The sequence below is a fragment of the Onychostoma macrolepis genome, chromosome 05, assembly GCF_012432095.1.
Source record: "Onychostoma macrolepis isolate SWU-2019 chromosome 05, ASM1243209v1, whole genome shotgun sequence".
NCBI classification, from domain to species: Eukaryota; Metazoa; Chordata; class Actinopteri; order Cypriniformes; family Cyprinidae; genus Onychostoma; species Onychostoma macrolepis.
Window position 1 is genome coordinate 43,090,074 of NC_081159.1, and position 25,663 is coordinate 43,115,736.

A 25,663-nucleotide genomic window follows, 5' to 3' on the forward strand; every position below is an offset into this window, starting at 1 on the left:
ATTGAAGATCAAGAAATGAAGAAACGGACTGAAACATGCAGAAATATTTTTAACATATTAAACAGAAATAAAGTGCAAACATGTATATAATGCCACACATCCCGCATCACCAGAGAGAAGCCTGCTGTTTCACCTGTGTATCGAGTTAAGACATTTGTATTAAAAATTAGGAGGATAAAAAATCAACAAAATGCATTTAGAAAAGCAGAAAGGACTACGGATGAAAATTAGCCAGTGTTGGCTAAATCTGGTGCATTTTACATATTGTATGTATTATTAATGTGCATGTCCCTGATTAAATAAAAAAAGATTGAATTTCAAGCCGACTTTAAATTTGTCGTGCTTGTGCCTGGGAATATTTTGCCTCCGCGATCACTCGAATCTGCTCCAGCAGTTTGGCTTTGTTGATTGCGATATTTTTCCCAGCGACCTGCATAAGTTCAGTGATCATCTCAGCACTGTAAGGAACCTGAGTGGTGCCATATTTCTTCCTCCAGGCATCGATTTTATCTGATGGAACAGTAACACACTTAAATCAGCAGGGTTGTTTGGTAACACTTTAGAATACTGTTCCTTCTTAATGAATAACTACACAGAAACAAGTGACTAATGCACTATTAACATTGTAGTAACTACCATTACCTAACAAGAAACTCTGATTAATGATTTAGTAAGTAATAGCGCTCAGTTGAAACTGGTAGTTCACTATTAGCTAATCAATAACTACTATTTTATATATATTCTGGAGAACTACTAAGGACTACTGTATACAGGTTCATAATTAATGTGAATTGTGCATAATGTTCAACAACGTCGTTTGCACCGCGCTCCTCCGCTACTTGATTCTTTTGTTTTGGTGCGTCAATCTGTTAAATTACTTTGTAGAAGAATTAATGATCCGCACTCACGAGAAAGGTTTACATGCATCCAAGGTCAAAAAACAGTTTTCTCCAAAAATAGCTTTAATTTTTCATTTCTAAATGATTCGTAAATGACTAGTGCGAAGCAGTTCGAAGAATCAGTCTCTCTAAACCTCTCCTTTCCGTGAGCACTCCCTGCTGTGATTGGTCAGATGGCGCAGTCCTTTGTGATTGGTCTACCGCGTACAGTGCGAATGACAGCCATGGGCAGACATTATGCAAATGTATTACTTCGTGACGTACAGCTGTAACAGAATAATATTCGAATTCCTGACGACTGGTTTAGGCGATTGCGAGTCGACTCTTTTTTTTTTTTTGATAGACAATAACTTTATATATCGTGCACTTTCAGCTTCACAACTTTGCAGAAAGTTTATGTTCACATACAGCTACATGACACACTGCATGAAAGGTAATATTCGAAAAGGCATAATAGGGGCACTTTAAGATGAAACTGAAGACTTTGAGCTTTAATTCAAGGGGTCAAAAATGTAACATAAAATGCTTAGGAATTACAAACATATTTTATAACATTTGAACTCATGGACATCAGCAGAGACTGGGTTTCTTCTTTGTGATGGTTTGCCAGGCCTTTACTGCAGCAGACTTCAGTTGTTGTTTGTTTGTGGCTCTTTCTGTCTGTAGTTTTGTCTTCAGCGAGTGAAATGCAGCTCAATCGGGTTGAGATCAGGAGATTGACTGCTGGGTTGCTTTTGCTGTATGTTTTGAGTCATGGTCCATTTGTACTCTGAAGCGGTGCTCAATCAGCTTTGCTGCATTTGGCTGAATCTGTGCAGAGAGTATCTCTCTACACTCTTCAGAATTGATCCGGCTGCTTCGGTCTCTTCATCAGTAAACACCAGTAACACAGAGCCACTGAAGCCATGCAGCTCATGATCACACTGCTCCATGCTTCACAGATGATGCTGTGTGCTTTGATCATGAGCTGTTTTTTCTTCCCGTCATTCTGGTGCAGGTTGATCTTAATTTCAGACGTCCAAAGAATGCTTTTCCAGAAGTGGTCTGGCTTTTTTAGATGTTTTTTTGGCAAAGTCTGGCCTTGTTTGCAGCTTGTGGTGAAGCCTCTGTATTTGCTCTGGTGAAGTCTTCTCTTGATTGTAGACACGTCTGCCTCCTGGAGAGTGTTCTTCTCTTGACTAGATGTTGTGAAGGGTTTTTCTTTACCACGGAGAGGATTCTCCGATCATCATCACTGTTGTCCTCCGTGGATGTCCAGAAATTTTTATGTTGCTGAGTTCACCAGTGCGCTCTTTTTTTCCTCAGAATGTACCAAACTGCTGATTTGGCCGCTCCTAATGTTCCTGCTCTCTCTCTCTCTGATGGATTTGTTTTGTTTTTGAAGCCTAACAATCGTCTGTTTCCCTTGTGTGGAGATATCCTTTGACCGCATGATGTGGTTCACAGCAACAGCTTCCAAATGCAAACGACACACTTAGAATCAACTCCAGACCTTTTACCTGCTTAATTGATGCAGAAATAATGAAGGAATAGACCACGCCTGTCCACGAAACAGCTTTTGAGTCAACTGTCCAATTACTTATGATCCCTTGAAAAAGGGGGGAGGGACATATTAAAGAGTTGACTGGAAGATGTTAACTTGCCTCCACAGTTGGCCACATTAAACAGAGGGATGTGAATCACGGTTGGAGTGTTTTGGCCTTTGAACACATAGAAGCCCTTCGGTTTCTTCACATTTTCACTGGCAATGTTAACTTCAGGGAAAGGGATCTTCAGTTTCTTGCACGTCTCAGCAGTTTGCGTCACTGTCTGCAGTGGAAAAGCATAGCAGTAGCACTTTACTGAAAGGCTTAGATAGATATTTCTGTTGAAATTGAAGTTATTCACTTAAATCTACCCCTGTGTAGCCTATACTTCTATCACGCATGAGCCAAGAAATGGCCTCTGAGATGAATGGGAATCCTGATAGATGGAAAGATCCAGATATTACAGAACTCATGAAGATATATGCCACACAGAGATATAGTTAAAATGAAATCTGTTTAAATGGTTTTCTATCTAGTTTTTATCTGGTCAGATGATACACAACATTTGTAATTATCTGTCAGTGTTTTTGAAGTTCTGGGCATTTTAGGAATTGGCCTATGGTCTATTGATCATTATGAATGCCATGAAGAAAAAACAAACAGAAGAAAGTAAGAATTTATATGTCCACCTTATTCTTCAACATGGAAGTAAGCCTATGGGTGAGACTTCCGGTTCATTAGCCGCTACAGGTAAATAACGAGAATTACAACGTGCAGTAAACCGTAAAACTGTTTGCACTACAAACCAGTGTGTTCATAATTAAGATAATACATTAAAATAATATGGTAAGATACACCAATTTGCAATATCAAGCAGCAAAACGAGCGGTTTTGTACAGCTAAAAATAGCTGGATGCGGATGACACCGGAAGCCAGACCCATAGAATTTACAAATGCCCATTTTTACAGGAAGAATAAGGTGGATAGGTTCAGAACAACGGGTGAAGTTGAGTAAAAGTGAGTAAATAGCAATGGAATTAACATTTCTAGGGGATGTATTATAAACTTTTATAAGAGAATGTGTGCATTATATATTATATAATACCGTGAAAGAATCGTCTTCACTGAAATCCAGTGAAATGATGAGGTCAATGTCTCGTTCTTTTCTCAGCACTGAGAAGTACGGTGAGTTCAGCAACACTCCTGCGTCTATATAGTCTCTCGTCTCACTCTCCAGAAGAGCAGCAGGCACTGAATAAGCTAAGTGATCACAGCGTGAAATGAGTCTATTAATTATTCACAATGAATTGCCAGTTAACAAACGGGTCTGTTCTCACCTGTCATGTCATGGAGGAAGTTATATTTCCTGCCCCAGATCCACAGAGCAATGCATCTACAAATGCTGATCAAAATATCTGTGAAACAAATACATTCTTTAAAATAAATTTTCTAAAGTTCTTCGGCTCAGTAAATGGTTCTTAGGGTCTCATCAATAACTATTTTGGCTGTATAGTGTTCTTGACTATATGGCTCTTTGCAGATTAAAAATGTTTTATAATAGGATCTACAGATCAGTGTATTTTTTAGCTTCGAGAATGAACAGTACTTTGAATGATTATGGACTCTAATGTGCAAAGTTGCGATCTCAGATACAGCTGCTAAAAATGACTGTAGGCTCCAGCATACCCGTGAACCTTCATGGTTCAAACGTTGTGGAGAACAGATGGATGAATTGATGTTAGAGACAGTTCAACCTACCAAATGGCCAGGAATTGAGCTTGAACTCCAAACTGACATATTTGCATACGTCCATGGTGTACTGCTTCATGTACTGTTTTGCTGCTTCTTTATCAGCAGTTTTATCATCTTTCAGTTTTTCTAATGGATAATTCAGATGACGTTGGCCTCCAGAGATATCTGTAAAAAGAAGGGGAACCAAACAGTGTGATGGAACAAATGATATTATGGTATGTTACCCTATCTATTTTTGAGGTTTTATGATTTGATTTTCATAATTGTTTTACTATTTAAATTGAGCTAAAAAGTCATTAAATAGATATCATTCAGCAGATGCTTTCCAAAAAGACTTACAAATGACAGATGTTAAATACAGATTTTATGTGAAATATGGCTATTTTATTTTAGACAGTATTTCATATTCCAAAAAACAATTATATAATAAATAAAAAAAAAATAAAAGCAGGTTCCCTCTGTGACAATGTGCCCCACTATGGACTGTAGATCATTTAATTTGATGTGAAAATGAGTCTGTGAGAGACAGCCATAACGTACAAGGAGTTGTACCTTTGTGAATGTTGAACTGAGAAAACATTAAAAATGTCTTTTACTAAACAAAAAAACTCCAGACATCTTTTCCTCACAGCCTTGTTTTCATTGCATCAGTTCAAATATGGTATCTAACCTTACAGTGATGAACAAACTTGATGAATAGCATTTTTTTGTTTGTCAGACATAAACTTAGATACAAAAATGAACCAAATCTGAGAAATATTCACTGTTGTAAGTGAGACAACTAGCCCCAAATATTCTCTATATAAATTCTAGCACACTTTAGAAAAGGTTTACCGGTCAGCGTTGTTCTGATGGATTGATCAAGAGCAGAAGGATCAGCTCCTTTCAACACAGCGAGATTCATGTCAACAAGTTTCAAGAGTACCTGGTAACATTCGTCTATAGATGAGGAGTTTGGATCTTTTGAAGGAAACACATTGAACAAACATGAACACACTGCAAAATGTCTCGACAGTATATGCTCGTGCGCAAGATTAATTTCAATGTAATGTCTCCTCGCCTCAACAAAGGCTACATGCCTTTACCTTTAAAGTTTAGTAATGCTGCCAAATAAATATATAGTCTACACAAGTTCTTTTTCAAGCAGGGGGCCACAAGATTACTTTTGACATTATTTAAAATGAGTAAAATTTAGTTCCTATGTTATTTACAACCCGAATTCCGGAAATGTTGGGACTTTTTTAAATTTGAATAAAATGAAAACTAAAAGACTTTCAAATCACATGAGCCAATATGTTATTTACAATAGAACACAGAGAACATAACAAATGTTTAAACTGAGAAATTTTACACTTTTATCCACTAAATAAGCTAATTTCAAATTTGTTGCCTGCTACAGGTCTCAAAATTGGCATGGGGGCAAAAAAGGGCTGAAAAAGCAAGACATTTTGTAAAGATTCAGCTGGGAGAAAATCTAACAATTAAGTTAATTGACATCAGGTCTGTAACATGATTAGCTATAAAAGGGATTTCTTAGAGAGGCAGAGAGAGGCTCTCCAATCTGTGAAAGAGTGCGTAAAAAGATTGTGGAATACTTTAAAAACAACATTCCTCAATGTCAAATTGCAAAGGCTTTGCAAATCTCATCATTTACAGTGTATAATATCATCAAAAGATTCAGAGAAATTGGAGCAATCTCTGTGCGTAAGGGACAAGGCCGAAGACCTTTTTTGGATGCCTGTGGTCTTCGTGCCCTCAGACGACACTGCATCACTCATCGGCATGATTCTGTCATTGTCATTACTAAATGGGCCCAGGAATACTTCCAAAAACCACTGTCAGTAAACACAATACGCTGTGCCATCTGCAGATGCCAACTAAAGCTCTATCATGCAAAAAGGAAGCCATATGTGAACATGGAAGTGCCTGAAGCGCTGTCGTGTCCATGGGCCAAGGCTCATTTAAAATGGACTGTTACAAAGTGGAAAAGTGTTCTATGGTCAGACGAGTCCAAATTTGACATTCTTGTTGGAAATCATGGACGCCGTGTCCTCCGGGCTAAAGAGGAGGGAGATCTTCCAGCGTGTTATCATCGTTCAGTTTAAAAGCCAGCATCTCTGATGGTATGGGGGTGCATAAGTGCATACGGTATGGGCGGCTTGCATGTTTTGGAAGGCACTTTGAATGCTGAAAGGCATATAAAGGTTTTAGAGCAACATATGCTCCCCCTCCAGATGACGTCTATTTTAGGGAAGGCCTTGTGTATTTCAGCAGGACAATGCAAAACCACATACTGCAGCTATTACAACACCATGGCTTCGTAGTAGAAGAGTCCGGGTGCTGAATTGGCCTGCCTGCAGTCTAGATCTTTCATGTATAGAGAACATTTGGCGCATCATTAAATGAAAAATACATCAAAGACGACCACGAACTCTTCAGCAGCTGGAAACCTATATCAGGCAAGAATGGGACCAAATTCCAACACCAAAACTCCAGAAACTCATAACCTCGATGCCCAGACGTCTTCAGACTGTTTTGAAAAGGAGAGGAGATGCTACACCATGATAAACATGCCCCCGTCCCAACTATTTTGAGACCTGTAGCAGGCATCAAATTTGAAATGAGCTAATTTTTTGTGCATAAAATTGTACATTTTCTCAGTTTTAACATTTGTTATGTTATCTATGTTCTATTGTGAATAAAATATTGGCTCATGTGATTTGAAATTCTTTCAGTTTTCTTTTTATTCGGAATTTGGGATGTAGTCAAAATGGCCAATTCCTGATATAGTGCATGCACTATGTGAGAAGTAAGGAGTAATTTTCGGCTCATTGTTGGAAAAGGTTGGAGAAGGTCTTTCTGAAATGTAGCGGAGTAAAAAAGACATTATGCTTTCAAAGTTTTGCAAAGTGTTTCTAATAGTACAGATAAGTGGAAAATGCTCTTAACCCTCATGTACTGTTGCGGGTCAATGTGACCCGTTTTGATTTTTGAGTTGTCAGAAATATCAGTTAACATGTTTTTTTTTCTTGAACTTTTGTGACATTTCCTCATTTAGGGTCATGAACATGCATGCAAAGTTTCAACACGCTGATGTGTTTTGACATGTCAAAAAATTGTTACGTTCGTACTGTTCCTGGGACAATTTGACCCTGCCTATTTTAATGCTCTAAGGCAACTCTACAGACCCAAAATAATAACATTTCTTGGTTATATTTTTTATATTTTTTTTATTTTTTACTATCCTATGAAGCAAAAAAGTAGCTTTTCCCTACTCATTTCAATACAGAAAAAAATATTTTGTCATCTAAAGTGTTGAGCTATCATTTCTTTTTTCAATCTATCTGAAATACTATTTAACTCATGTTGTTTTTCTTGAAGTTTTGTTACTTTTTCTCATTTAGGGTCACGAACATGCATACACAGTTTCAACACACTGATGTGTTGTGAAATGTACATACAGAAATTATTATACGTTTGTGATGTTCGTGGGTCAATTTGACCCGCATAGGCATTCATTCAAAAGCAACTGAAATACATACAAAATAACAACAAATTCCTTTGTTGTATTTCAGAGCTCCTCAACTCTAGTCCTGAAGTGCTTCCTAGTGTCAGTGTCTTGATGAGTTTAACAACTTTTTAATTTCAAAGTTTGTGAAAACAAAACTGGTTGGCCTTTTAACTGTAAGTCACAGTTTTTGAGCATAGACATAAAAATGACTTTTCCGGCTAAAATTGTCATAAAACTTGAATACTTCAGAGCACAGACTTAAGATTGGTATCCTTTTAAAGGAGTAAAAAACAGTTATACAATTTAATTTATAAAAAGTTATACAAGTTTAAATGTCACAAATGGAAAATCTATCGCTATTTATCTATTTTTATAAATCACGAATTTAGATAATTTAATCATGTTCTATATTAATGCGCTTCCTATAAACATTGGTAACCATAGTAACATACAGTTATGGTTGAATAGTAATACAGACAAAAATAACCATCATTTTTATCGTTCCGGTCAAATATTGCAGCGCAAATATTATTAACATCTTTAATATGTGAATGCTGGCAAATGACCATGGCATAAGTAAGGGATAATCAATGGCTAGCTGTGCATTAAACGATTTGAATGCACTTAAATAGTTTAATGCACAGCCAGCCGTTGATTATCCCTTACGTATAACACTTAATTTGTCAGCTTGTAGCTTGAATATTTTCTTGGCCACAAATGATCAACAAATATTTGAATACATGGAACTAATACAGTTTTTAAAAAAAACTAAAAAAAAAACACTAAGATATTCTATACCTTGCCTCATGTTCTCAGATGCTATTTTTATTTCAGGTGATAAAAGAGCTGAAAGACAAAATCAAATGAAATTGAAATGTTTTTGAACAGTACATGAGGGTTAAGTAAAGTAAAAGTTTAAAGATATTTTGTTTTTGTCCACCATTAGCTAGTAGATGTCAAGTGTGTCATTGAAACATTCACTCGGCTCATTCGTTCAAATGCTAATTCACTCTAAAATACCACTGCTGTAGATGGACAGTAGCATTTTTAACCTGTAGCTACAGACATTTTTCAAATGTCTACATTTTGGTGTAAAATGAAATCTAACACCTCCCCTTATTTTCCTTGGCCTCTTGAGTACTGGAGACTCGTTTGGTAAAAGCATGATTGTCTGATGAACTACTATTGGATGATGAATTATCATTATTAATACTTTGGATTGATTGCATTATACATTGAATTGTTGGGGAAAACCTTTTAAATAACAGACAGTATAAAGGAGATTTGAGCAACCTAGATTTTAGTGTTGTCAAAATGTTAATAATAAAAAGGGATTGCATTATATGTGTGCTTCCATGAATTGGGTTGTATTATATTAAAGAATTTAAGTTTTCCATTCCTTTTAAAAGAATTTGCCAAGAAACTTTGTAAGTTCCTCACTGACCTTTAGGCTGCTGAGGGATTGACCGGCGGTTTCCTCCATTGTAATCTTTTCATTTTTACAGTGAATAGCAGGTGTGTTCCCACACAAGAAGAGATAAATAAAAATCAAACACACAATATTACATCAGGGTTGGTGATATATTTTTAGCAAGTGCAACGAAACCTTTATAATTGATCATTTTAGATTATGCCATGGTCTGTCTGAATACTCGATTCTGATTGGCTGGCAGGTGTTGATTAAATTCGTTGAACTGCACAGGTAGTTCCAGGTCAGTTTAATCACGTTCTATATTAATGCGCTTCCTATAAACATTGGTAACCATAGTAACATACAGTTACGGTTGAATAGTAATACAGACGAAAATAACCATCATTTTTATCGTTCCTGTCAAATATTGCAGCGCAAATATTATTAACATCTTTAATATGTGAATGCTGGCAAATGACCATGGCATAAGTAAGGGATAATCAACGGCTAGCTGTGCATTAAACAATTTGAATGCACTTAAATAGTTTAATGCACAGCCAGCCGTTGATTATCCCTTACGTATGACACTTAATTTTGTCAGCTTGTAGCTTGAATATTTGCTTGGCCACAAATGATCAACAAATATTTGAATACATGGAACTAATAAATAAAAAAATAAAAAAATATAAAAAATTTGAAATTCTATACCTTGCCTCATGTTCTCAGATGCTATTTTTATTTTAAGTGATAAATGAGCTGAAAGACAAAATCAAATGAAAATGAAATGACTTTTATGCTGTATTAAATCCTCAAATTTCACAGTTCAAGTTTTACCTTTTATCCATTTCCAGATCTCCTCTTCAACAGCTAAAGCACTGCTGCACATAGCTGCAGAATACACAACATGAAACAAACAGAATGTTTCAAATAAATGAAACAAATTTTGTCCCCCCCCACTTGTTAATGGAATTGCCATAAAGTTTCATGTTGAAAGAATACCAACTCAAATGTTTGTTTAACATTTCTAATCCTACTCTGCGTTGTATTTCATTTTTACTTGACAATTAGCTAGTACTACGGATGTCACAGAGAATATTGATGTATTTTATTCTAGGTCAGATCAGCACACAGTGTACAATATACACTGTAAGTTGGTATTAAAAATAATAATAAACTTTAAGGCAGTCCTGTAACATAATTTGTTACCTTGCAGGTACAGCATGTCCATTTCATCCTGCTTCTTCATCTTATTTTTAAACTGGCTGCCAAAGCTGGATGTTCCCACAAACGCTCCAGTGAGGGAATAACCTGCTTCATGTGGACTGATCTCAAACCAGGGGTCTGCAGACAGAAAACACCTCCATATCCACCTTTTTCTTCAACGTGGAAGTAAGCCTATGGGTGAGACTTCTGCCTCATTAGCCGCTATAGTCTATATATAAAATCTTAAAAAAAACAAAAAACAAAACTAACACTAGCTTTTCTAATCTTTTTGTATTTTATCAGTATTCTTTTTATTTATTATACAATTAACAAAAGCAAAAAAGGCCTCTAACACTAGCTTGCTCTATTCTTTTTCTATTCTATCTGTTTTCTTTTTATTTATTATACAGCATAATTTTAAAAAAAAACCTTGCTATGTGTACTGCGTTAAGCAAACAGTGACTTGTTATAGCACTTGTATATCATTGCTCTGTTGTTGATTTTGATTGCTTCCATGGTCCTCATTTGTAAGTCGCTTTGGATAAAAGCGTCTGCTAAATGACTAAATGTAAATGTAAACGCTATAGGTAAATAATGAGGAGAATAACAACGTGCAGTAAACATTTTTTGCACTACAAACCAGTGTGTTCATAATTAAGATAATACATTAAAATAATACAATAAGATACAACAACTTTCAATATCAAGCAGCAAAAGGAACTGTTTTGTACAGCTAAGAATAGCTGGATGCGGATGAGACCGGAAGCTAGACACACAGAATTTACAAATGCCCATTTTTACGGCAAGAAAAAGGTGGATAACAGCAGACACAAGCACAACAATTCATCTATCTTCAGACAAAAACACAGACCTCCTTCCTCATGCTGTTTGCATTGCTTGTCGATCACTGCATAGATGGGATATGGGTCTTTATTGTGCTTGTCCCACTGATCTGCGAGTGTTTGTTCATCGATCTAAAAAGAACATATTTTTTACAGCATCATGTTGTAGTGGAGACTGCCAGGGCAATCACTAAAAAGTTTCAGTTATGACATTTACTCAATATGTCCTGAGTAAAGTTGTCTTAAAATCAAGCTGTAAATGTAAAAATTAATAAGCACTTGAGGGAACATTTGGGGCTCTTCAGATTGCTACACTGACAGAACCTTTTAGAAAGGGGGGTTCTTTGAGGAATGTACAAAATTTACATTTACATTTACATTTATGCATTTAGCAGACGCTTTTATCCAAAGCGACTTACATTGCATTCAAGTTACAGTTTTTACATTTTTATCAGCTCTTGCTTTCCCTGGGAATCGAACCCATGATCTTGGCGTTGCTAGCGCCATGCTCTACTAGTTGAGCTACAGGAAAGCTGTACATGTACATATGTACATATGTACATAACTTCCTGCAAGAACTCCAAAGACAGTCAGCAGTTCCTCCACTGATACCATCCTAAAGAAAAGGCTTTGGGACACTCGAAATATGCGTTGAAGTAAAACTTGTGGTCGACTGGTAAATTGGTTTTGCCGATTGTTTATCGGCAAAAATCCATACAGACAGTTTTTTCCAGGTTGTTTCCTTTGCTAGAGCGGCTGAAAAGGTCCGCTGTCATTATACAGTATGAGAGAGGAATCACTGACACCATGTGCTGTTTGTTTTGACATGTAAGGCTGAGCAGGACAATTCAGATGCAGAACAGTCAACAAAATGGTGTGTATAAAGTATATTACAGTACATATTTTCATATTATAAAGCAATTAATTTGTTGACTAGATGCTGCATTAGTGGAGAACAGCAGTAGGCTGTGTTTGCGCCTTTAGGCTAAGAGGACACAAACATTAGTCGATGAAAACACACGCAGTCCAACCCAAATGTTTAATGTCACGATTGTTGCCATCTATTTGCATGATATTATATCCAGCTGGTCACTTTTATGCATCCGTTAGCGACCGAAGTTGCATATTTAAAGCTAGTGAAAGGAGAAAGCAAATAGTTTCCTTTTATTGTCAGTGAAATACTTTTTTTTTTTTTTTTACTAATACTTATTTTGATTACATAAGCATTTTCTAAAATAGAAGCAAATAAAGTGAGAAAGGATATGTACAATATACTTATATATGTATCTAATAATACTTATTTATTGTTATCTGTAAAATGCACTATCGGTTTATCTCTAATAAAAACACGTGTAATCACTTTAAAACTGAACATGACTATCTCTACCCTCAAGTCATGGTGGGTTGTGTTATGAATAGTAACTGGCCTCTTTCACATATGATGTGACAAGCATCACTGCCCAGACGTCAGTCAAGCTGAAGAAGTCTTTCTCATAGTAATATTTCTTCAGTTTGGCCAATGCGTCTTCCCAGCTGACTCCTGGTCCGCTGATTCTCTTGATGATTTTGTCTGTCACGGTCTCTAGTTTGGTGGACCAGTCTGGTTCTTTGTATAAGGAGGCCATGCACCTTCAGAGAAGAACATACTGCTCTCATTTTTGACATTCAACCCAGTTCATTCTCTGTGTGTTTGTTGTTTCTCAGGGTTCGTACCAGGTGGATCCAGAGACTCCGCTCAGATAAAGGATGCAGTCCAGAAGACCCGCTTTATCAAGCTGAACCAGGGATCCCAGCAAACCCACCATGGCTCTTTGTCCTCCTCCAGAACCCAGTAATGCAATGTTCGGCACCGCATCCTGAAAGGCACACACCACTTAAAGCATGAGCCTAATGGAATAGTTTTTCACAATCAAGAGAGTGAAACTGATGTTTGACATCTGATGTTCATTGGTCCCAGAATGATTTGTAGGTCATATTGATATAACCAGTTAGACATATGAAGTATAGCATAAGATATTTTACCTCACTGCAGCGTATGTTAAACTTCTGCAGGCATTGTAGAACAGTGTTTCTCCTTCTGGCTACAGAGAGTGTCCGATTCTCACCTCACCACTGCAGCAGAGACACAGACAGACAGCAATGCTGAATTTAACTTCACCTATTTGAAATAAGTATTCTAGATCTGAATACAATTTAGTCTGCAATTCATTTTAATAGTTTATTTTCTGAATTATCCAGTTTGTTATAGATGTAAATTGTGTAAGTAATGCAGCATAGTTGTTATTAGGGCTGCAACAACGAATCGATTAAATCGATAAAAATCGATTACTAAAAGCGTTGGCAACGAATTTCATAATCGATTCGTTGTGTCGCGCGACGCGGAGACGCTTGATTGTTAAAAAAAAAAAAACTTTAGTTGAGCGCGGAGCGGAATGAACACACTCGGTCTCTCTCGCGCACTGATGCTAGCAGAGTTCGGCGCCTCATAAATAAATAAATAAAAAAAAGTAAAAAAAAAGTAAAAAAAACGAGCGGAGGTAGAGGAAAGATACATGGCGGAGGCAGAGAAATCCGTGCGACCCAAGTCATCCAAGGTGTGGGAGCAGGGGCGGCGTTTGCGTATGGCAGAGTATGCAGTTGCCATACCCTAGCCCAGTCAGGTGCTGTGAAAAATTATCCAAACTTGAGTCGCTTATAATTCGTTTTTATTATTTTAAATCAGAGAGTTTTAAAAATAGTAAACCAATGATAAGCATTAAAATAACTTGTCAGTAGAACTTCGTAACGCCATTGTATCATCAAGCTCTCAGCGAGACCTCGTAACTTCACCCCGCCTCCATTCAGACTGACTCGCCGCGTCCATATAGCTACAATCAAAGTTATATAACCTGCAAAAGTTGATGAAAGCATATAATGCAATGCACTTGCTGCTTCAGATAACAATTACAGCTGTTCTAATGACAGACAAAACACTCCATCTCCGTCATTCTCTGGTCAAAAACATTGTTAACTCCATTTGAGCTTGATTTTCATATAATGTTAAGTGCAAGTATCTGATACAATACCAACGCTAACGACGCAGTGTTGTTAAATTATTTAATTTTTGCACCCCAAAAAAGTCTATATATTTGGCAGATGTAAAGCATACATGTGTATGTTTTTGTGTTAGTCCATTTTATTTTATTTTATTATTATTATTATAACAGCTCAGGGATGTTCAAGGAGCAACATGTTTGTGCACTTTCTAAAGATTTTAGTTCTGTTTTTGAATAAAGGGTTGGAAATGAATGCTTTTCTTGTTGTTGGTTTTTATCCGATTCATCGATTAATCGAAAAAAAAACCCGTCATATTAATCGATTATTAAAATAATCGTTAGTTGCAGCCCTAGTTGTTATCCCATCATTCTAGTAATCTGTGCAGAATTACCTTTCCTGGGGTTTGGATGCACTCATCTATAAAACAATAGAGTTAACATTAAATTGAATCTTCTGAAAATCATTTGATAACCTCATGAGTCAGTTTTCTAGTCAGAAGACCTATTATAAGCACAACCATTTTCAACATTGATAATAATCAGAAATGTTTCCTGAGTAACAAATCAGCATATTAGAATGATTTATATTTTATCATGTGACACACAAAACTATCAACTGATATTTGGATATTTGAGTTGTTTCAATAAGTAAAATTCACAGGGAAGTTGTGATAGCTAATTTTAAAACAATTTAAAATGAATTACAGTAGAAAACTGTTGTTTTGAATTATAATAATATTTTACAATATTACTGTTTTGACAGCATTTTTGAGCAAATAAATGCAGCCCTGGTACTTCAATCTGTAAGTCCAGAGCTTGATGTTCTTCCATCACTTAGTGTGTGGAATCACTCAAATATTACAAGCACACATACAATATTATGACACACATACAAACCACACTCTGACATCCATACCAACAAACCCACACAATTATAGCTGCATTATTTATCCAATTGGCTCTATAATATGCACATGCAGAAAACAGGAATAAAACGAGTATTTGCTTTATAGGCCAAACCTGAAAAAATGGCACCATCTGATAAAAAATAGTTAAAAATTAAATTCTGGAGTCTTGCCAACAGAATGAAAGCCTATTAACAAAAAACGCACTTTGTGTGCACTTTAAGCCCATATTTATTATATAACTGTAACTTGAATATCTTTTGGTCAGCAGCTAAAATAATACAAATTGTGCCTGTGTCCAAATATATGGACCTGACTGTAAATAAAGTATAATAAAGTTCCTGCTTAACTGTTAAAAGCTGTAAATATATCATGATCTGAAATCTATTACAATTTATTTTACACTTTATTTTAAATAAATATAATGGAAGTGTCTTTCAAATAGATAACTATAAATACAGTTGATAAATTCATGTAATCTCACATTCTTTTGCAGTCAGATAAATAAAAAATGCTTCTATTATCAGATCAAAGTAGCAGCAGTATGATTCATACTATTATTTATGGTATATTTAATCACTCAAATAATTTTTCACCATGATTGTTTATTTATGCAATTTTGGTAGTGTGCGGGTCATTGTTATTGTCATATTTTAAATCTTATTACTGACAAATGTTGGATTCATTCATGCTACTGTTGTCACATGCCAATTATAATGACATTAAATCTTTTAATTGCTCTGCTATTGCTAAAAAGACTTAATCTACATAAAGCTTTAAAACATATACTCACAGTTCCTGTGGATCCTGAGTCTTCAGCAACAGCACCACACCAATAACAACACAGCAACTGTTGTCTTTCTGATCGAGCTCAAGATGTTCTTTTATACGGCTCTGAAACGAAACTGTAAGTCTATTGTTGTGAGGAATGTTAACTTACACAATCATTCACAGAGACCATGAAAAATGTGATGCTTCCTTGTAAAGTAATCCTGAAAATCCTGAACATATAAAAGTTAATATACTTGTTTACCAAGGAGACATTAGTGTCAGTGAAGAGCTTGAGAGGAAGCATGAGATGTGATGTTTGCAGAAGACAGAAAAATCAAGGTAAAACTTGTGAACAATATTTTTGTGTATTTTCAATCATGATGCATTCCGCAACAGAATGCTATCAAAACAATACATGATTTACTATGACATGGAAATGTTCAGGACTTTCACAAAATATTATAAATGTTAACATACTGTTATAAAACAAAAATAAACCAGTGAAAGTATAAAAAATTACAATAAGAAATAGGTCCACAGGATCAAATGTGCCTGTAATAATAAACAACTACATACTTCACATATTCACATATTCACATAATTTAATGCCTACCATGTACTCATCTTCTGATATTAAATATTTTCTACATAATATTTTACTTGCTGGTACAATTGATAATTTACATGTATATTGATTTTGGTCTACTGTATATAACTGTGCTGGGAATCATTCATTTCATTGTATCTTCACGTTCTGATGGAAAATTTGGCAGCATAATTAATTTTACGCACTCAGAAGTACCTTAATGACAGGTATGGTAACTAGCTGACATCAGCTCCCAAACCAATGACCAGCTGAAGGGAAAAAACTGCTTCAAACCCAAACAGAGTAAAATAAATTCCATCTCCAAGCATTAGCTGGCTTTGAGTGCTCTGACCAGCTCCACCAGTTAACATGTTGAGAAAAGAACAGCTTGAACTGATCGAGCTGGCTTTTCCAGCGGTCGTCAATGACATCCATGTTTATACAGTAAAACGAAAACATCTCGGATGGACACGCACACACACAAAAAAAATCACTTTCGGTATGAATGGCCCAGTATTCAACACTAGCTTCAGATTATTATTATTAAATCTCTGGCAATGTTCACAGCTCAATATATTATGGTACGGTGACGCATTGCTGCCACACACATATTATTTTTTCCACTCAATTATGTCGTAATAACGAGATCTTATGTCGTTAAAACGACATCTTTTCTCGTTTTAACGACATCTTTTCTCGTAATAACGAGATGTTTTCTCGTTAAAACGACATCTTTTCTCGTAAAAACGAGATGTTATGTCGTTAAAACGACATAATTATCTCGTTAAAACGACATCTTTTCTCGTAATAACGAGATGTTTTCTCGTTAAAACGACATCTTTTCTCGTAAAAACGACATCTTTTCTCGTAATAACGAGATGTTTTCTCGTTAAAACGACATCTTTTCTCGTAAAAGCGAGATGTTATGTCGTTAAAGCGACATAATTATCTCGTTAAAACGACAACTTTTCTCGTTAAAACGACATATTTTTTTCTCATAATAACGACATATTATGTCATAAATATTTTCCCGTTATAATAGATGGTAGCCTACATTATGTGAGCAAGCTGATTGTCCGTGCTACTGTCCTGACATATAATCTGCGCTGCTGAAGTTATGAAATACACTGTTTTAAATGTATTTTAATGTAATGGTTTTAATTTGTAGCGGCATGTTTATTAGGATTAATCTCCAATCTGTCTACAATATAGTGCTATCCAATAACTGCACTCAGACCCATGACTCATTTAGGCTATATGATCAGATCAAAACAGCCATTTTTGAATATCCACTCCGGGCTTGGAATATTTCTTTATTTGAATGACTGAAGTTTGATTTAACAACAAATCGAAATACGAACAAAAAGAAATAAAGACATTTTCTAATAGGCTAATAATAATAATAATAATAATAATTATTATTATTTCGTTCTGTTTGGCAAACGGGAAAGTTTTTTCGTATTTTTTGTTCGTGGGTTAAAAAAAGAGCTTATGCTATAGGCTATTTGTGCATGGGCCAGCCTAAAAACGCCACTTTTCAACTCAGTCTTCTCTATCCCATCACACAGAAGAGTTCATCTGATGTACCGCTTTGCAAATTAGTCACAATAACGTTTCTTCACACTGCCTGGCTGTTTTATAGGCTATATTTCTTGCAAATATACGTTTCATATAAAGCACAGTAGGCTACTGCTCTTCTTGGTTCGGCGGCGCCAGCGCGATTAGCTAAATTGTGATAATAGAGGAAAGAAATATAAATGTCTCCTTTATTTTCTATACTTCTACAACAACAACAAAACTTTACAAATTGCTTTTGTAAAATAACAGGGTGCGCTTTCTGGCGCACCTTGTTATGTCTAAAGGTCTAAATAAATAAAAATAGAAAACAAATTTGTGTTTATTTAATTCCTATAGCCTAAATCCAACAAGAGGTTCTGTACAATCTTTCCCGTCTGAGCTCATCTGTACTATTGTGCTCACACACCCAGGCGCAGCGCAGCCTATTCCTTCAGTAGCCAATTGCCGTGTGTCCACCAAGTTTTAGCGAGACTGGCATATTTTTCAATTGTTCTAAATGGGGCGCGCGTTTTTAAAACGCCAGGAGGCGTGCCAGCGCTGAGCGTCTTTTTCGCTGAGAGTTCGGGCGTGTTTTCTCGGCGCCTTTAGTTGAAGAATGTTCAAATTTGGATTAAATGCTGCGCTCATCACTGTCACTTTCTAGTCAGTCAACCAATCAGAGTGGAGGAGGGCGGGACTACCGACTGTACTAAGGCTGAACAACAATAGAGAAGTTAATATTGCTTGTCTCCAGTGTTTATTTCTTTAATAGATCGAATTGCAGGACTACCATAATAGTGTTATGAAATATAATGTTTGGAGAAACATTTCATTCGCTATGTGTCTGCCATTACTTCAGCGGATTCCGTATCATAGCAACCAAAGAGTACAGTCTATTATCTATACGGAAAAACGCTGCGCTGTCAGCGCTCACAGCCGGCGTTTTCAGCTGGCAAACAAAGCGCTTTGGTGGACACGCGGCCTAAAGCGAAGCCTGGAATTTAACCCAGAAGAGGAGCGATGCGATGCGCAGCTTGATTCAGCTAAAGATATAATTTAATAATATCATTAATACATAATCAGAGTAAAGTATCGACCGTTAATTTTCGTTTTCCCATTTGCCAAACAGAACGAAATAATAATAATAATAATAATAATTATTATTATTATTATTATTAACCTATTAGAAAATGTCTTTATTTCTTTTTGTTCGTATTTCGATTTGTTGTTAAATCAAACTTCAGTCATTCAAATAAAGAAATATTCCAAGCCGGTGGATATTCAAAATGGCTGTTTTGATCTGATCATATAGCCTAAATGAGTCATGGGTCTGAGTGCAGTTATTGGATAGCACTATATTGTAGACAGATTGGAGATTAATCCTAATAAACATGCCGCTACAAATTAAAACCATTACATTAAAATACATTTAAAACAGTGTATTTCATAACTTCAGCAGCGTGCAGATTATATGTCAGGACAGTAGCACGGACAATCAGCTTGCTCACATATAGGCTATCTATTATAACGGGAAAATATTTATGACATAATGTGTCCTTATTATGAGAAAGAAATATGTCGTTTCAACGAGAAAAGATGTCGTTTTAACGAGATAATTATGTCGTTTTAACGACATAACATCTGGTTTTACGAGAAAAGATGTCGTTTTAACGAGAAAACATCTCGTTATTACGAGAAAAGATGTCGCTTTAACGAGAAAACATCTCGTTATTACGAGAAAAGATGTCGTTATTACGAGAAAAGATGTCGTTTTAACGAGATAATTATGTCGTTTTAACGACATACATCTCGTTTTTACGAGAAAAGATGTCGTTTTAACGAGAAAACATCTCGTTATTACGAGAAAAGATGTGGTTAAAACGAGAAAAGATGTCGTTTTAACGACATAAGATCTCGTTATTACGACATAATTGAGTGGAAAAAATAATATGTGTGTGGCAGCAATGCGTCGCCGTAATTATGGAAGCTAATTTCCTCCACTGAATAAAAAAATTAAAAACATAACTGTGACTTATCTCACAATTGACATTAGTAGTTATAACCAGGGCCGCATTAACCATTGGGCTAGGCGGGGCTGGAGCCCCGGGGCCCGAGCAAGGAGGGGGCCCGTGATTGGCTGTGGAGAAGATTGACTGGTCATTGGTAGCGCCGATCGCCAAAGCCCCACCACGCCCCCCACTTATTAGCGCTATTATTTAGTGGAGCTTTTCCATAAATTTCATTGCAGTAACATTAGAAATTGAAACGTCACGTTTGAATTTGTTTTACCAATCAAATGCATTTATTTTATATATTGCTTTTGAAAGACCTGTGTAGCCTATCTATCAGGTGACCGCTGAGTGCGCACTCATCTCTCTCTCTTCGCTTCGTTCTGGCGTAATCTCATGCAACGAACAATCTTCAAAAAGTAAAAATGTCAACTATTCAAAAAATGTTATAAAAATAAGGAGAGAGGGGAAAAACACGAGTTAGTCAGTAAAATTCCCAGCTATCAGACTATTTTACTAAAGCTGATGATGGAGTGGAAGTTGTGGAACAGCAAGTGGAGAGGTGTTACGAGATTTTTTCGGTTTCCGAGATTTTCTGTTGCAGTGGGCGGAGCATACATGAATATTAATGAGTTTCCCGGACATGCGCGTGGAACTGACAATTTCAGTTTACGCTCCTTGTATCTCAGCAGGTTTAATGGAATATTTTAAAATATTTTCAGCGTTGTGCAAACGTATGCCTGTTTGTTCATCATTTTGTAACAGTTTAGAATGTTTTTATTAATTGCACGTTTTGTGCAGTTGTCCCTGACTGAATGATAGCAAGCATTCTTTGTGTAATGTTAGGATAAAGCACAGCAAACCTCAGCTAGTTGATTTCAGTTTGTTGTGCTGTAGCTTAGCTTGCAATGCTTAAAAACTGTCTGCTATTGTTATCTTTTGAGTGCAAAAGCTGAAATAAACTTGTATCTGTGGACTAATCATTTTTAATCTACCCTGGTGTGATTCTTCAAACTGTTTGACTTTATATTTACAAAATGAACAGGAATCCAAGACCACACACATGGATGAAAGTGTTCCTTTAATACATAAGAAAAATTTTGGATTAAACAAATTTGTATGGACAAAAGTGTATAAAGTAGCCTATATTTGGTACACTGTAAATGAGAAAACAAATAGGCCTTCACGGCATTTTATGGAATAGAATATGCAACTAATTTGATGTAACAAAATGATTTTATTAACGGCAACTATATATATATATATATATATATATATATATATATATATATATATATATATATATATATATATATATAATTTAATGTATGTCTGTATTATTTTATTTTTTCTTTGCACTGGTAGCTCCTGTCACCAAGACAAATTCCTTGTGTATGTAAACACACTTGGCAATAAAGCTCTATCTGATTCTGATTAGCCTACTGTTCTAAGGCTTTAAGGTCTGTGATGTCAGATTTCAATTTTTCCTCTTCAGTGTCATTTGATCTTTCAGAATTAACTCTAATATGCTGATTTGCTGCTCAAGAAACATTTCTGATTATTATTAGAGTTGAAAATTGTTGTGCTTAATGAAGTGTGGAAACCATTACACAGTAACAGGATTCCTCGATGAACTGAAAGTTCTACAGTATTTATTTGAAATAGAAATCTTTTGTAACATTATAAATGTACTTACTGTCGTTTTTAATTAATTTAATGCATCCCTGTCAAACAAAAGCATACATTTCTTAAAAAAAAATAATAATACTAAAAAAACAACAGCATAGTAATCCCAAAACCTTTGAATGGTAATGTCATGAGTCAAATGCCAGAATCAAGTTTAGAAATATGTTGTTGTTGTTTTTCCTCTCTTACATATGATCTTAGAATAACTTTATTATGTGTCATATTTTTATACAGCAGATCCAACAAGGATATTTACATCACACTCTTTTCTCCTATGTAGTCTTGTTTTGGTGCATAAATCTTTTTAGTTTGTAACAAGAATTCAATAGTGATTCATACTCAAAATTGAGGAAAACTTATATTAATCATCCTCCATGACTAAATTTTGAGTGTGAATCATTATTGAATTCATATTTTTAAAAACAAAATGTTACTGTCTCAAATAATATCAAACTTCCACACCAACACACATTATAACAACATCTAGCTATCAAAAAATAGTCAAGGCCACAATCCAAACACATGGTCAAAGTACAGATGACAGAGAATAACATCAGTGTAGGTTGCAAAATTCTTCTTAGGCCACTGATATGGTGGTGAATGTTATTTCATTCATTGCCAGAGGATGACCGTTTTAAAACATAAAAGGTAACAGAAGAGTATATCAATAAATAATTGAAACGGTTGTTGGTTCACATGTCTATATCTGCACTACTATTGGAAATCAGTGTAGACATAATCATCCAGGTGTTCTGGGATTCTTGGTTTCACTGTGCAAGGGGAACCTTACACTTTTACTTGTGATCATCTTAATTTATATTTGTTTGTACAAATGTTTAAATATTATATATGGGAAACATGAAAAAAAAAAGAAAATAAAAAAACAATGACAATTTCAGCAACTTTTTCCCCCCCCAGCAGTTAGTTCAGTTAGTTTATAACCAAACAGCATGGAGAATGTTTAACAGAGTAAGTTAAGACATGGATCATCACACCCTATACAAAAATATGTCCACAGATACATTCATATAGGTTTATTTCATTTGTAGCAGACATAATGTATTCAACAAATTAAAACAATTAATAAGACACAATTTTAAAGCTTTGCGAGCAACAAATGAACAGCACAACGAACTGAAATCAATGTATGCAACTGGTTTGCGGTGATTTATCCTAACATTACACAAAGAATGTCAGCAATCATTCAGTCAGGGACGACTGCACACAACGTGCAAGGTTTGTGTGAACAAAACACTGCAAACTAAGCAAAACTGTTACGAAATGAACAAATGTAGTATAGGCATAGGTTTATGCAACGCTGTAAATATATTTACCTTTTTAAAAAATATTCCATTAAACCTGCTGAGATACAAGGAGCGTAAACTGAAATGGTCAGTTCCACGCGCATGTCCGGGAAACTCATTAATATTCATATATGCTCCGCCCACTGAAACAGAAAATCTCGGAAACCGAAAATCTCGTAACACCGGACACATGGAGTAGATAAAAACATAGCGTCATCGTCGCCACAGATTTTAGGTTAGTTTGATTATTAACTTGATGGATGTTTATTGCTTGTTGTATTTGAACAACCTCTATGGGCCTATATTCGCTTTTGGGTTGAGAAATAATCCGGTAGAAATATATCAATCGTTTAGCGCGTCATGATGTTAGCTTATCATTTAAACTCATTTTAAACATTGTGGTTTAAAAACAAATGTAACTGTTCAGGGACATTAAGAAGCGGGGCAGAATTTATTTTGGTAAATGCACGCGTTACAGCCTAAAAACGCGCGGCGCGTTAAGCACCTTCCTAAACTTGAGTTCTTTTTCGCGCCTTGAGCGTTCAAATATGGTTAAGCATACGTGTCAGTATGCGAGTATCCTCGTAAACAGTCATTTGTGTCTTTCATGAACATTATAGTTAAAGATAAAGCATGCATGTGAAGTGTAGTAGGCTATATGAGTTCCTGGCATTGTATGATGAGATTTTAAAGGGATAGATCACCCAAAAATGTAAATACTGTCATCATTTACTCAGCCTCGAGTTATTCTGAACCTGTATGAATTTCTTTGTTCACCTCAACATAAAAGAAGATATTTTGAAGAATGTTCATAACAAGAAGTTTTCTGGGCCCCATTGACTTTTTTTTTTCCATACTATGAAAGTCATGCAGCAGCTGTTTGGTTACCAGCATTGTTCCCAATATATTCTTTTGCCTTCAACAGCAGAAGGAAACTCATACAGGTTAAGAAAAACAACAGAATTTTAATTTTGGGTGAACTATTCCTCGAAAGCAGCCTGATATAGCTGCTGTTGCCATTTGTGTCAATAATGTGAATCAAACATCACTCCATGTCCTTGACTGAATCACTTTTGTAAAATAAGAATTAATCTATATTGAATTTATACAGTGAAGACCATTCAGTCTATTTGTACATTTACTTTACACAATATAATGTTTTTATTCAGTGCTTTAAGTTTTTCAAGTAGGTCGATTTATGTATCTTTGTTCTTTTGTCATTCATGACTGTTTACTTGTCTTAAGTAAGCTTGGTTTTACTTAGGCTAGTATTATTTTTTGTGATATTGTAATCAGTAACAAGAATTATGAAATTTCAGTGCATCAAAAATGTTGATAGGATAAAAATCTTATTTTGAAGCTATATATAATTTTTGTGATGGGGGGCCCTGCAGTAAGTCATAGCCCCGGGGCCCAGTGATGTCTTATAATGGTTATAACCAATACTTTGTGTCAGATTGATGATTTATGACCTGATTTATGACCACTGTCAGCATCGATTAACAGGTTGTCGTATGTCAAATGTGTGCATGGGTAGATTTATGACCTGATTTATGGCTATGTGACCCCCTCTGTCATTCTTGGTGATGAGATAAAAACATAATAAATTCAACAAATTATAAATCTAACATCTTTGATTTACACACCCTACTGTCATGTCAGTCAGGGGTGACAGGACCCCGGTGACGTGACAGTCAGGGTGACAGAGGGGTCACATAGCCACAAATCAGGTCATAAATCTGACCATGTACACATTTGACATACAACAACTTGTCAATCAATGCTGACAGGGGGTCATAAATCAGGTCATAAATCATCAATCTGAATTGCATTAAAACAATTCTCAGAAGTTATAAGTTCACTTATAGTGAAACCGAACCATAACTAGTGTTGGGGGTAACACCGTTGTCGCTGACGTCGCAATAGTTAGACGCTGGCGGCATCCGAAAACTGAAAAATGCTGCCTTTCGGAGGACACATTCCAAGGCAGGAAGGCATCAAGGCACGTCCGAATCCAATGTTAGCTTCACTTCCTGTCTCATGAGATACCTTCATCTGATCGATTTTTGAAGGCAGCATAGATGTATCCTTCGCTGCCTTTGAAATCCCACAGTCCTGTGCGTTCCATTTGTGACGGTTGAGCTAAAAAATAAAGATGGTGTCTGAAAGTTGCGTTCGGTGGTTAGTTTGTCTGTAAATGTATATTTCTGATTAACTTTTTGCACCTTTGACGTTATTTCTAGCGAGATATCATAGTAATTAAATATTCGTTTAGTTATCACCAAAACTCGTTCTATTTTGTTGTAGATCATTAAACCGTTACGCTGCCTCAGAAGCCTGTCCGAAATCAGTTTTGTGAGGTGCCTTTGTGCAAAAACGCCATATGACAAAAAAGTAATTGCTTCATAAGGCAGCGAGGCAGCAGTTTTCGGATGCAGCTGCTGTCTACAATGAAATGAAAATCATTTGAACTTTGTGTCAGTACGTCATAAATAGAAGGAAGCATCAGTTTACTGTCGGGGATTTGTTGTGATCTGCCGCATCATGTGTAGATAGCATCACTGATTATAATGGGTTTTGTTGTCTTTTTTAAAATGAGAAATCATAGTTGTAATACAGCCTGAGTTATGGTTGATTTGATTTTTAATCAGCTCTTTATTGCTTAA

General features: G+C 35.8%; 1 protein-coding gene and 1 non-coding gene across 2 annotated transcripts; both read right to left on the minus strand.

Moving 5' to 3' along the window:
* Window positions 1–314: 314 nt before the first annotated feature.
* Window positions 315–25,125, minus strand: LOC131540815 (cytosolic phospholipase A2 gamma-like). Its single transcript, XM_058776074.1, has 15 exons — window positions 25,047–25,125; window positions 13,167–13,249; window positions 12,858–13,000; window positions 12,572–12,773; window positions 11,174–11,276; window positions 10,306–10,440; window positions 9,934–9,987; window positions 9,808–9,855; window positions 9,133–9,177; window positions 5,012–5,137; window positions 4,184–4,342; window positions 3,763–3,840; window positions 3,531–3,685; window positions 2,543–2,708; window positions 315–510 (listed from the first exon to the last, which is right to left on the minus strand). Exons 1-15 carry the CDS (start codon window positions 25,123–25,125, stop codon window positions 329–331), a joined length of 1,758 nt encoding a protein of 585 aa, XP_058632057.1. The 3' UTR covers window positions 315–328.
* Window positions 11,604–11,678, minus strand: trnaa-agc (transfer RNA alanine (anticodon AGC)). Its single transcript has one exon. It is a non-coding gene; the product is annotated as a tRNA-Ala (tRNA).
* Window positions 25,126–25,663: the final 538 nt, after the last annotated feature.